This window comes from Eptesicus fuscus, chromosome 20 (genome assembly GCF_027574615.1).
Source record: "Eptesicus fuscus isolate TK198812 chromosome 20, DD_ASM_mEF_20220401, whole genome shotgun sequence".
NCBI classification, from domain to species: domain Eukaryota; kingdom Metazoa; phylum Chordata; class Mammalia; order Chiroptera; family Vespertilionidae; genus Eptesicus; species Eptesicus fuscus.
In genome coordinates, this window is record NC_072492.1 from 30,524,712 (window position 1) to 30,536,957 (window position 12,246).

The 12,246-nt window shown below is 40.0% G+C and overlaps 1 protein-coding gene across 5 annotated transcripts in view; it reads right to left on the minus strand.

The window, feature by feature from the left end:
* Positions 1-9,246, minus strand: part of DHX40 (DEAH-box helicase 40) — a 36,687-nt gene extending 27,441 nt beyond the window's left edge. For all 5 annotated transcript variants that reach the window (XM_054709066.1, XM_054709068.1, XM_054709065.1 and 2 more), the window contains exons 1-7: positions 9,082-9,246; positions 8,100-8,267; positions 6,307-6,452; positions 4,733-4,852; positions 4,316-4,543; positions 3,430-3,496; positions 2,358-2,489 (exon numbers count right to left, since the gene is read on the minus strand). In XM_054709066.1, the coding sequence (XP_054565041.1) occupies positions 2,358-2,489; positions 3,430-3,496; positions 4,316-4,543; positions 4,733-4,852; positions 6,307-6,452; positions 8,100-8,267; positions 9,082-9,193 (973 nt within the window). In that variant the 5' untranslated portion in view covers positions 9,194-9,246. The remainder of the gene's footprint in view (positions 1-2,357; positions 2,490-3,429; positions 3,497-4,315; positions 4,544-4,732; positions 4,853-6,306; positions 6,453-8,099; positions 8,268-9,081) is intronic.
* Positions 9,247-12,246: the final 3,000 nt, after the last annotated feature.

Below are 12,246 nucleotides of genomic sequence, written 5' to 3' on the forward strand. Positions count from 1 at the left end.
ATCAGCACTGCACGCAGGACGGCCAATAAAATCAGGGAAAACCGGTTAGCAGGCTACGGTAACAACTCAGAAAGACAAACTAAGGATCCCAATTCTAACAACGATAATGAAAAAGAATGAAAGATCTGGATAAGACAAGGGTAAAGAACACCTGCAGGAGTTGCCACCTGTTTGGACTGAATGATGTAGGTAAGACCAGAAAGCCAAGTGAAGAAACCCAGGAGGTCTAGGACACAGGAGTGGATCTGAACTAGAGAGAGCTTTCAAGAACCGTCCACAGAGAAGTGACAGGTGAATCCTAGGATCCAACTTCACCAAAACACATTTTTAAGAAAATAGCAAGCTAAGAATGAAACTAGAAAGTAGTCACATTTAGAAGGGTACAAAGGCTGGACAAAGTGGGAAGGCAGAAGCCTTAGCGAAAGATTGGTCAGGAGAACTAGATAATTAAATAGTATCCCAAAAGATAGCATTTCAAAGACCTATTATTGTCCTCACAAAATCAAAATACATCACGGCCATGAGATTTGAAAAATAAGTCACTGGCAACCTTTAACAGTATAAAAACTGGATTTCAGGATGCTAAACAAGAAGCAAGAGCAGATATAGAACGTTATTTTCAATGTGGTAATAAGAAGGAAAGAATAGCCCTAGCTGGTTTGGCTCAGTGGATAGAGTGTCGGCCTGTGGACTGAAGGGTCCCAGGTTCGATTCCAGTCAAGGGCACATGCCCAGGTTGCGGGCTCGATCCCCAGAAGGGGGTGTGCAGGAGGCAGCCAATCAATGATTTTCTTTCATCATTGATTTTTTTTTCTCTCTCCCTCTCCCTTACTCTCCCTGAAATCAATAAAAACACATTTATTGATTTCAGGGAGGTATATATCTGAATATATTTACTTTATATGAAAAAATATATATCTGAATATATTTACTTTATATGAAAAAATATAGTTAGTTAATGGTTAATAATAAAGCAACCATATTGTTTTTAATTACCTTATCAGTTTCAAAGCAAATTTTAAGAGTCATTAGATCAAATCCCCAGAAAACAATAAGAACCTTAAATATATAATAATGACCTTAAGAATTCCCTTTTAAGATGTAAAAATCTAAAAGTAGATTTCAATATCGAGAGCAAGGGCCTAATATCATCACAAAAGAAATTTCCATAATAGCATGTGGTCTATGGTTATTTACCAACACATATATTCCTGAACTTTTTTTTATTAATATGAAAAGAATCACCTACTCAATAAAAACAAAAATACACATTAAAAAACATAAATGTTTTTTACATTACGTTACTAGTAAATGCTAATCCAAATCAAACTCCAGGCAGTTACAGTTAATTTCCCTTTAGTTTTACAAAATCAAATCTCTAATAAAATAGTTTTACACAAAAACTCTAAACCTCATTTAATATTTATCATGAACAAGTATCAGAATAAGAGTTTGCACATGCTCTTTGAATTTACATCATTCTTGAAAAGTGGGTTAATATGTGAATACTTAAAAAATCCAGTGTTGCGCCCTAACCAGTCTGGCTCAGTGGATAGAGCGTCCGCCTGCGGACTGAAGGGTCCCAGGTTCAATTCTGGTCAAGGGCATGTACCTTGGTTGCGGGCACATCCCCAGTAGGAAGTGTGCAAGAGGCAGCTGAATCTATGTTTCTCTCTCATCGATGTTTCTAACTCTCTATCCCTCTCCTTTCCTCTCTGTAAAATATCAATAAAATATACTTAAAAAAAAAAAAATCCAGTGTTGCCCTGGCCAGGTAGCTCAGTTAGTTAGAGCATCATCACTAAGGTTGCTGGTTCGATCCCTGGTCATGGCACATACAAGAATCAACCAATGAAGGAATGAATAAGTGGAACAACAAATCAATGTTTCTCTCTCTCTAAAAAAGTAAAAGTAAAAAATAAAAAAACCCCACTGTGTTTAGTCTCAGATATATCTGGATACGTAAGACTTGTAGAAGCTCTGTGGCCATGGCGAATAAAGCTTGACTTACGGTGCTACTATCAAGAAATTATAGTCCTTATTTTGAAAAATTACCAACAATATTTTGTTCCGGTGGGAGAAGATGTAGGTCACTCTTAATAATGGTAAGGGGCATGTGGAAGACCCTTAGAAGAGACTTCAAGAAAAAAATCACTTCTCTCAAGGGATGCTGGTTCTCTTAATGTTCCGTTTCATGTTCTGGGTGTTAGTTACAAAGGTGAGCGCAGTTTGTGAAATTCATTGACCTAAAAATAAACATTTAGGACTTGTGTGTGCACTTTTCTGCACCTATGTGATTTTTCAATAAAATGTTCTTTTAAAAATCAGTCAAATGTCCTATGCTAATGAGGAATTACCTGTTGTCATAGATCCATAACATGGCAATATTAATAAGCCATCTAGAGTGGTATCTTGAACATCATAATCATAATCAACAGACTCTGCCATCTGAAAAAGTAATTCACAACTTTTTTCTATTTCAAATTGACCTGAAATGAGGGGAGAAAACATCATCAGCAACTGAATAGCAAAATTAATTTAAGAGTGAAAAAAAGGCCTTCTAAATTAAAATCAGTTTTGCATAATAGTTATTTTAAATTTCTCATTTGATCTAAAGGAGATGAACACATAAGTTGTACCAAATCTCAACAGTAAAATAAAAAATAGAAGAAACACCAGTTTCCAAGTAATTTAACTCTCTAAAGCAATAAAAATGTTTATAATCTTCTAGCCTTTCATGTTATTTAACATGGTTTTTGAGGAAGATTCAGTAAGGTTAATCATTAACATAAGGGATTCTAGTCCAGGAGATACTGCATTTAGGTGTGTTTCAAAATACTTAAGTGATCTTAAAATGGCAAAGTGAGTGTTGCAATGTCTCACTTCTGACATCAGTACAAGGCGAAGTAGGAGGCGAGTGATGAAATGACTCATTTCCGTTAATAGGATGCTATTACTTGAAGAATCACGTTAATCTGGGATTTTTGTCCTACAAAAAAGGCTCATCTATGAGACATGGATTCCACACCTTATATACTGCTATCATATAGTATCACCCAGCCACTTAAAGGAGAAAGGAGCTGGTAGGATATCTTTGGAAATAATGAAATTAATCATTCAGATTCAGGACTGTTTAGTGTGGTAATACTTCTATATGAGATAGACTAATAAAAATATTAATACTTTACCATTTAATATCTTTCTACTAAAAGGTCGGTATGTTTTACATGTTCACTAATGAGACTTGCATTTTTAATGGCAGTGTAGAATTATCTTACAGAAGATATAAAACCTATAACTATTTAAATTGTCATAAAAAGCTGCAGCAACATGAGCAGTACCCAGATTTCCCAGCAAAGATAGCACTTTATCGTGGTGCCATGTGCCCTCTCATAAACAGTAATCTTAAACCTGATACTGAATGCTCACCAGTCAGAAAAACCAAGATGTCGCCAGCCATTTCGTTCAAATGGATATCCATGGTCACTTTCACAATCTAAAGCAAGAAACACAAACATAACATACTAGTGGAAATACAGCCCTCTACCCCCACCTCCACTTGTTCCACAGAAAAATTAAATTTGGTTCTCAAAAGTCTCAGGAGAGCCCATCAGAATAATAGGAAACTGCCTGGCCAGGTGGCTCGGTTGGCTGGAGCACTGTCCCATACACCAGAAGATTGGGGGTTCAATTCCCAGTCAGGAGGCAGGTGTTTCCCTCTCACATCCATGTTGCTCTCTCTCTTGATTTCCCTCTCTCTAAAAATCAATAAAAAATAATAATAGCCTGCCCTAACCAGTTTGGCTCAGTGGACAGAGCACTGGCCTTTGGACTGAAAGGTCCCAGGTTCAATTCCGGGCAAGAGCATGTAACTTGGTTGCGGGCACATCCCCAGTAGGAGGTGTGCAGGAGGCAGCTGATCAGTGTGTCTCTCTCTTCAATGTTTCTAACTCTCTATCCCTCTCCTTCCTCTCTGTAAAAAAATCAATAAAAATATATTTAAAATAATAATAATAATAGCCCGGCCAGCATGGCTCAGTGGTTGAGCACTGACCTATGAACCAGGAAATCATGGTTCAATACCTGGTCAGGGCACATGCCCAGGTTGCAGGCTCGATCCCCTCTGTGGGGTGTGCAGAAGGCAGCTGATTAATGATTCTCTCTCATCATTGACGTTTCTATCTCTCTCCCTTCCTCTCGGAAGTCAATACAAATATATATATATATTTTTAAATGATAATAATGGGGAACAAATAAATTATCAAACTATATAATCAACTAGAATCACAGATATAAAAAAGATGCAAAGTAATACCGCTTGAATATATGCAGTATTTTCTTTGTCTCGTGGGCCGATCAAATTGCAGAATTTTTCTCTGACTGGATAAAGCCTTCCAGGTATATCAAATATTGGACAAGTTCCAAAGAATGCAGAGAGCTTGGCTAATTCCATAGTTGCTGACATCACCACGACCTTTAAATGTTCCTTCCTGCTAGGAGATTTCTCCTGAAATAGCTTCTTCAATAAACCAAACAAGATGTCCTGAAAGAAAAGTAAATTTCTAATAAGTCACAAGTATACATAACAACCCCTTTTTAAATATTTTGTTTTCCTAACCAAAGAATCCCTATTTCAATCGATTAAAATATTAGAGGAGGTAATCCTCTATACAGTAAAAAGCTACCCCAAAGTAAACTGTCTAACAGATAACAAATACATTAAAATACTTACTGTAGTTAGAGTTCTCTCATGGGCTTCATCCAAAATAATGACACTGAATTTGGTAAGATTTGGATCTCCCAGAATATGTTTCAATAAACATCCATCAGTCATATATTTGATCGCTGTTTCCTAATGTTTAAAACACAAAGTTTTAAACACGGCTAGGAATTAACAGTAGTGATATACATAAAACAATGGAAGGGAAAAGAAAGACAGTAGCAGTGGCTACTAGGAAGGCAAAGACAATATTTTAGAGAGTCACTCTATGCCATAATTGATGACCATTCCCATTAGGAACCATATGTAAATCAGGGATTATTTTGTATCTGGTATAAAATTAAGAAATCCCAAGAGAATGTAAATTGTAACTATTAACTATTAAAAAGAAAACAATTTTAAACTTAGTGCCATGAATATAGAAGATGCTCAGTACAAAATACTTTCTGACTTTGTTAATTTAGTTGTCAGTTTTTCACTGACTTCAAGAATACAAGCATACAACATAGATGAACCTTAAAAACATTAGGCCAAATGAAATAAACCAAACACAAAGGACAAAATATTGTATGATTCCATTTACGAGATAGGCAAATGCATAGAAACAGAAAGTAAAATAGTGGTTACCAGGGGCTGGGGAGAAGAGAGGATGGGGGGTTACTATTTAACAGATACAGAGTTTCTACTGGGATAATGACTAAGTTTTGAAGAATAGTGATGGTGACACATTGTGAAAGTACTTAATGCCAGTGAATGGCACACCTAAAAATGTTTAAAATGGTAAATTTTTATGTTATGTATATTTTACAATAAAACATTTTTAAAAGAATACAAATTTAAGTTACATGTAGGATCCTTGCAGCTAAAAAATAAAATAAGAGAATTATAAGAAAAAGAAACATGCCCTAGCAGGTTTGGCTCAGTGGATAGAGTGTCAGCCTTTGGACTGAAGGGTCCCAGGTTCGATTCTGGTCAAGGGCACATGCCGGTTTTGTGGGTTCGATCCCCAATAGGGGACGTGCAGGAGGCAGCCAACCAATGATTCTCTCTCATCACTGATGTTTCTATCTCTCTCTCCCACTCCCTTCCTCTCTGAAATCAATAAAAATATATTTAGAAAAAAAGAAACGTAACTGTCGCTTAGAAACCAATTGAGAACGGAGAAAATGGATTAAACAGACATTCCAAAGCATTAACAATGGGCAACAAAAATTAATTCTAATCTGAGATTTTGTTTCATTAAAAATATAAATAGTGCCGAAACCGGTTTGGCTCAGTGGATAGAGCGTCGGTCTGCGGACTGAAAGGTCCCAGGTTCGATTCCGGTCAAGGGCATGTACATTGGTTGCGGGCACATCCCCAGTAGGGGGTGTGCAGGAGGCAGCTGGTCGATGTTTCTCTCTCATCGATGTTTCTAGCTCTCTATCCCTCTCCCTTCCTCTCTGTAAAAAATCAATAAAAAATATATTTTTTTTAAAAAAATATATATATATAAATAGAATTTCAAAGTTAAAATTTTTCATAATTTTCTTCACTCTTTCTATAAGTTTACAGTACTTAAACAAATACCAACAAAACTTTTGTACCTTAGAGCTGCAATCATCAAAACGAACTTGATATCCTACTTTGGATCCCAAAGTGCATTTCATTTCTTCAGCAACCCTCTGAGCAACTGATATGGCAGCTACTTTTCGTGGTTGAGTCACACCGATCATACCATGTTGTGAAAACCCTATCAAAACCAGAGTAAAAATACACAATAATGTCAACAGTTGCTTCTTATTAGAGCTAAATTATTTCTGATCAATACAAACTATTCAAGTATTTCCAAAACTCTGCAAATTAATAACATACTATAGTATTACATTTGTACCATGGAAATTTATTAAAAATAAGAATACATATTAATAATCATTCAAAATGTACATATATTAATTAGGCCTGATTTTTTAAAATCCAATATAAAGCCCTAGCTGGTTTGGCTCAGTGGATAGAGCATCGGCCTGCGGACTGAAGTGTCCCAGGTTTGATTCTGGTCAAGGGCACATGCCTAGGTTGCAGGCTTAATCCCCAGAAAGGGGAGGCAGGAGGCAGCCAATCAATGATTTTCTCTCAGCACTGATGTTTCTATCTCCCCCTTCCTCACTGAAATCAATTTAAAAAGAAAAATCCAATATAAAGATTTACTCTAAAGAGTAAGCCAAGCCCAGTGTGTGGCTCAGTGGTTGAGCATCGACCTATGAACCAGGAGGTCACGGTTCAATTCCCGGTCAGGGCACAGTGGGCTCGATCCCAGTGAAGGATGTGCAGGAGGCAGCTGATCTCTCTCTCCCTCTTCCTTCCACTCTGAAATCAATAAAAACATCTTTTAAAAAATAAGCCAAACATCTTTAATCTCTAGGAATCCATAAAATTCCACATACTTCCTAAAGTAGATTTATCTTTGTCACAGAAGTTTAAATGTATCACTTTATATAGGTTCTATAGGCACTTTTTTTTTTTTACCATTTAAAATATCTTTGAAAAGGAGATACATCTGACAATTGACGAGTTTTCCTCCATTAATAGTTAATAGTAAAAAACAGTGGTATGTCTTAATCAAAGGCATCTTAGGTTTGATGCATAAGAGTAAGTTAATATATAAGCTAAGAAGTTTTTATTTGTTTATATGAATAATATCCAATATAATTTTATTCTATATTAACCTTATGCTAGGAAGTTTTAACATAATAAAGTAAAAGACACTTTAAGGGTAATTTGTTAGCTAGTGTTAGCACAGTCAGGAAATAAATACCTGATAATGCTCTGGAGAAAGAACCAAGAAATACTAATGTCAGCAACATATATTAATATATCCCTCTCTCCAAAAATGATTTCAATACCCAATGGTTAATAGTCTACTGCAAGACAACCTTATTCTATAGCAGAGAATCAGTATACACCTATAATTTTACTTAGGATTATTATGGTAATTAAAAATGGAAAAGTTGCCATCTCAACTAATCTCTGAATCTGAAATAAAACCACAGAGAAGCAGGGAAGATGTAGGGACAGACCAAGAGAAGAATTGGGTCTGTAAAACCAATAGTGGGCATTTGTGGTATAGAGGATTTTTAAAAATATATTTTAATTGATTTCAGAGAGGAAGGGAGAGGGAGAGAAGATAGAAGCATCGATGATGAGAGAGAATCACTGATTGGCTGCTTCCTGCATGCCCCCCACTGGGGATCGAGCACACAACCTGGGCATATGCCCTTGACCGAAATCGAACCCGGGACCCTTCAGTCTGCAAGCCGATGCTCTATCCACTGAGCCAAATCGGCTAGGGCAAGAGGGTATTTTTTTTAAACCTCCCAAAATTATCCCAGAATATCATTACCTGCTTCATATAGATATTTTGGAAGTTGAGTTGTTTTACCACTTCCTGTATTTCCAGTAACAATAAGGAACGAATTGTCCCTCACAGCTTGAATAAGCTTTTTTCTTTGCTTTTGAATAGGAAAAGTTGGAGTAGTTCCTCCCTCCTGTGATGTGCATCCTTTGTCTTCTGTAATGAGAGAAAAACAATTGTGCAATTAAAAGGTCTGTAAAGATATCTTTGACTCAATTTTCCAGAACTGAAAAGAAAAAAACAATAAAATTTTCGGGTTGGAAAACATTAACCAATGACTTATCAATTAAATCACCTAAGTCTAATTTGTAAGTGAAGGTTTATAAGCCCAGAACAACTTTTTAGCGAAATCTAACAAGTTGAGCATCTGCTAATGCATGGCTCAAAGTTAGCCTAGTACAAGGCAACGTATATGCAAGTATACCTATACAAAACCCAATTTTATTAAACAATAGAACAAAAACTGGAACCCAGCAGAAACCTGTCAGCTGAATTAAGAGCCACCTGTGTCTGCTTCTGATTCATGGTTCAAGTTAGGTCCCTGTTCAGAGTGACATATCCCAGAAGGCCAAGTGGTGGGTAACCATGGAAACTGGCTCCTAGAAACTGGCTCCCTCTCTACACAGTACCCAAAGGCAGGCTGGCGACCCGACGAAGGCGGAGGAGGGGGCGGGGGTAGACGGGTAGAGAACAAAGGCTTTATGCGCCTGGTTAACAGGGGAGCGCGTCTGGGCTTCGGGGTTCACTTTTTTGGCCCCCAGAGGGTTTTCACTCAACTTGGGTCTGGGACCGCCCCCCTCTAGATCAAAATGCTCCCATTGGACGCAAAGTTCGCTTCTGGCTTGGAGGGCGAGCAGCAGGCTGCGGCCTCCCGCCCACTCTTCTCTGCCAGCCCCAGGCAGACTTTTATGCCCCCCGAAAGCCCCAGCCGTAACTCTCGCTGGCCAGGGCAGCGTCCCCAGAATCGCACCTCTATCCGCGATGGAAACAGCCGAAGGCCGCTCTTCCTGGGGATCTCTGGGCCGCTCTCCCTCCTCTTGCCGCCTTGGCGCCCTGCCCGCGACGGTGGGAAACCGGGACATAGACCTGGCCCCGAGCGGAGCTGAGCACGTCCACCGCAGCGGGGAGACCGGAGGGGAAGGCGCAGGCGCACGCTGATGACGTAGCGGTGTTTACTTCCGCGCGTGCGACTGGGAGCACCGGCAGGGGAGCTGCTCGATGACGTGTCTCGAGAGGCGGGAAAGCTCCTCCCCCCCGCGGCCGCGTGGCCCCCGCCGCCCGCCGCTGTGCGCTGCTCCTCGGGTGCGAAGCCATCCATCCCCAAGGTCTGCAAGGGCCTCCTCCTGCCCTCTTGTGCGCAGAGGAGCCAGGCGACACCCTTTTCCCGGTCTCGGCGGGCACTGCGCGCCCTCTGCCTTCACGCACCTGACGCGATGGGACCCTTTGCCGGCGGCTGGGACCTTCCGAGAGTGCGGGGCTCCGCGATCCATTCGCGCCTAGTTCGGCCCGAAGTAAGCTGTTCAAGGCTCCAAGTTGCAGAGCTTCTAGTTTCGTTGTGTCCAAAACTTAGGTCCCCTACGCTGTTCATTTCCTTCATAAAATGCATTTGAATGTATTTACACGTTTATTTTCTTCCCTTTCCTCCAAGTGGACACGAGGAGCTTTAGAAAACCATAGTACACGCAGATCCCAGCAAAGCCATTCGAAGTGGATCGTCCCTATTTGTTGGATATGCTGGATGGGTGAATGAATGATTGGTTTCCAGAGGAATTAAGCTCACTTTCAATTCGGTGTGGATTCCTTGGGAACCACAAGATCTGAAAAGCTAAACAGACAGAGATAGGACTACTTTTCAGAAAAGGTACTTGGGGGAGATCTTTCCTGTTATAGAACTTTCCAATTTTGTAAATAGTGTCAATGTCACAAAATCAACACAAGAAGTTTGTTTCTTGGGCTTGTCAACTGTTTCTGCTGTTAGAATTAACCAACACAGACCAGCTGGGCAACTCAGAGATTGAGCCTGGACCTATGAACCAGGAGGTCATGGTTCCCATAAACAGTCAGGGAATATGCCCAGGTTGTGGGCTGGATCCAGTGCGGGGCATGCAGGAGGCAGCCAATCAAGGATTACCTCTCATCATTGATGTTTATATCTCTCCCTATCTCCCTTCCTCTCTAAAATTATACACACACACACACACACACACACACACACACACACATATATATGGATTAACCAACACAACTCAAAAGTTGTCACTTCACCATTAACTATAGGCCACTATTCTCCTCTGACCAGGTTTCAAAAGCTGTCCTTGGAACCCTGGGTGGTGTTTTTCAGTGGTTAGTGCTTAGGTGCGCCTTGGGAGAAAGAAGAAGAAGATGGGAAAGGCGTGGGCATACTCCCAAAAGGGAAAATGCACCCAAAACAATATACTATTGAATGTCAATTGTAATTGAAAAATTTTTAATAAAAAAGCCTTGGGGTGCGGGGGGGCGGGCATGTAGGGATTGAACAAAAAAGAAATTGAGAACTCATGGACATAGACAACAGTGTGAGGATTGCGGGAGTGGGGGTGGGGGTAGGGGTGGGGGGGTGGGGGTGGAGATGGAAGAGGGCATAGAGGGTATAAATGGTGATGGAAAAAATAAAATAACCTGAAAGAAATTATATTTAAAGGAGTGTGAGAAATATGAATTCCACCCTGCTGCTACTGCTTCATAATCAGTCTTTCAAAATGATCTTGAGTCGAAGTAATCTGTTTCTGAGCACCTAAAAGACAGCAAGGAGCCTCAACATTAAAGATTTACAAAAATGGAAACAAATTTTTAAATCATCTTCAGGAAAGAAAGGAGAGTATAGAGCCACTGTTATAATTTTAAAAAAAAATCACTGGAGTGAAAGGAAAATTATCAAAGATTTTTAATACAATAAAATCCAGAAAGTTAAAAATGGTGATATTTAGAAAGTTAATTACAACAGGAAGTCACAGGAGAGTAACTAATGGTATCGAAGTACATGGATTTTTTTAAGTTAATGAATTTGACCGAAATTATAGTTGTTTTGTAAAGAGAAGCTGATTGTATATGGATGAGAAGAAAATCACAAAGCAAACAGAAAATGTTCCTAATGCATTTGGAGATGCCTGGTTAGAACCAGGTAAATGAAAGGGAGAGAAAAGAATAGCCAGAAAAAGATACCACTGCTACAGTGAATGTATGATGATTTCAAAAGACTTGGTCAATGAGGTTATTGGGGTACAGTTAGAAGGTGTGTTTAGGAGAGTAGAAACACAGAGGTACTGATGAGAGGGAAAAGGAAGTTTTCATTTTCAGAAAGGATGCAGGACTGGAGGAGAGAAAACACTTTTAGTCCCTGTAGGTATTTTAAGTACACATTTGTGGCAGATTTGTGTTTCAGAATAGGAATCTGAATGTTTCTTTATATTTCCCTCCCCTATTTTTATCTTACTAGTAAACCAAGGGCCTCTCTCCCGCTCCAGCCCTCACCAGAACAGATACAAAGATCCGGGGACACTGCTGACCTATGGGTTAAGCCCAGATCCTCCTGTGCATGCTTGAAGAACTGGTTATTCACTAACGTGGATAAGAGCATGCCTAGAGAGAGATCAGAGAAAAGGGTAATATGCAAATCGACCAAACAGTGGACTGACCGGTCACTATGATGTGCAGTGACCACCAGGGGGCAGACTCACAATGCAGGAGCTGCTCCCTGGTAGTCAGTGCACTCCCACAGGGGAGTGCTGCTCAGCCAGAAGCTGAGCTCACAGCTGGTGAGCACAGCGGCAGTGGCGGGAGCCTCTCCCACCTCAGCGGCAGCACTAAGGATGTCCAACTGCAGGGAGCGGGCCTAAGCCATCAGCCAGACATCCCCTGAGAGCTCCTGGACTGCAAAAGGGTGCAGGCTGGGCTGAGGGCCCTTCCCCCTCTCCCCTCCCCCGCCCAGTTCACGAATGTCGTGCACCAGGCCTCTAATATAGTGATAAAGGAAGAACTAATAGAAGGAACAAAGAGCCCTCAATATGGCCAGGAGAAAGAGAATTTTTCGTTAGAAAGTTCTTTGAAAAATTTCAAGAAGATGAACCAACCCCAAGTGTGGATCACTCACCCTTTA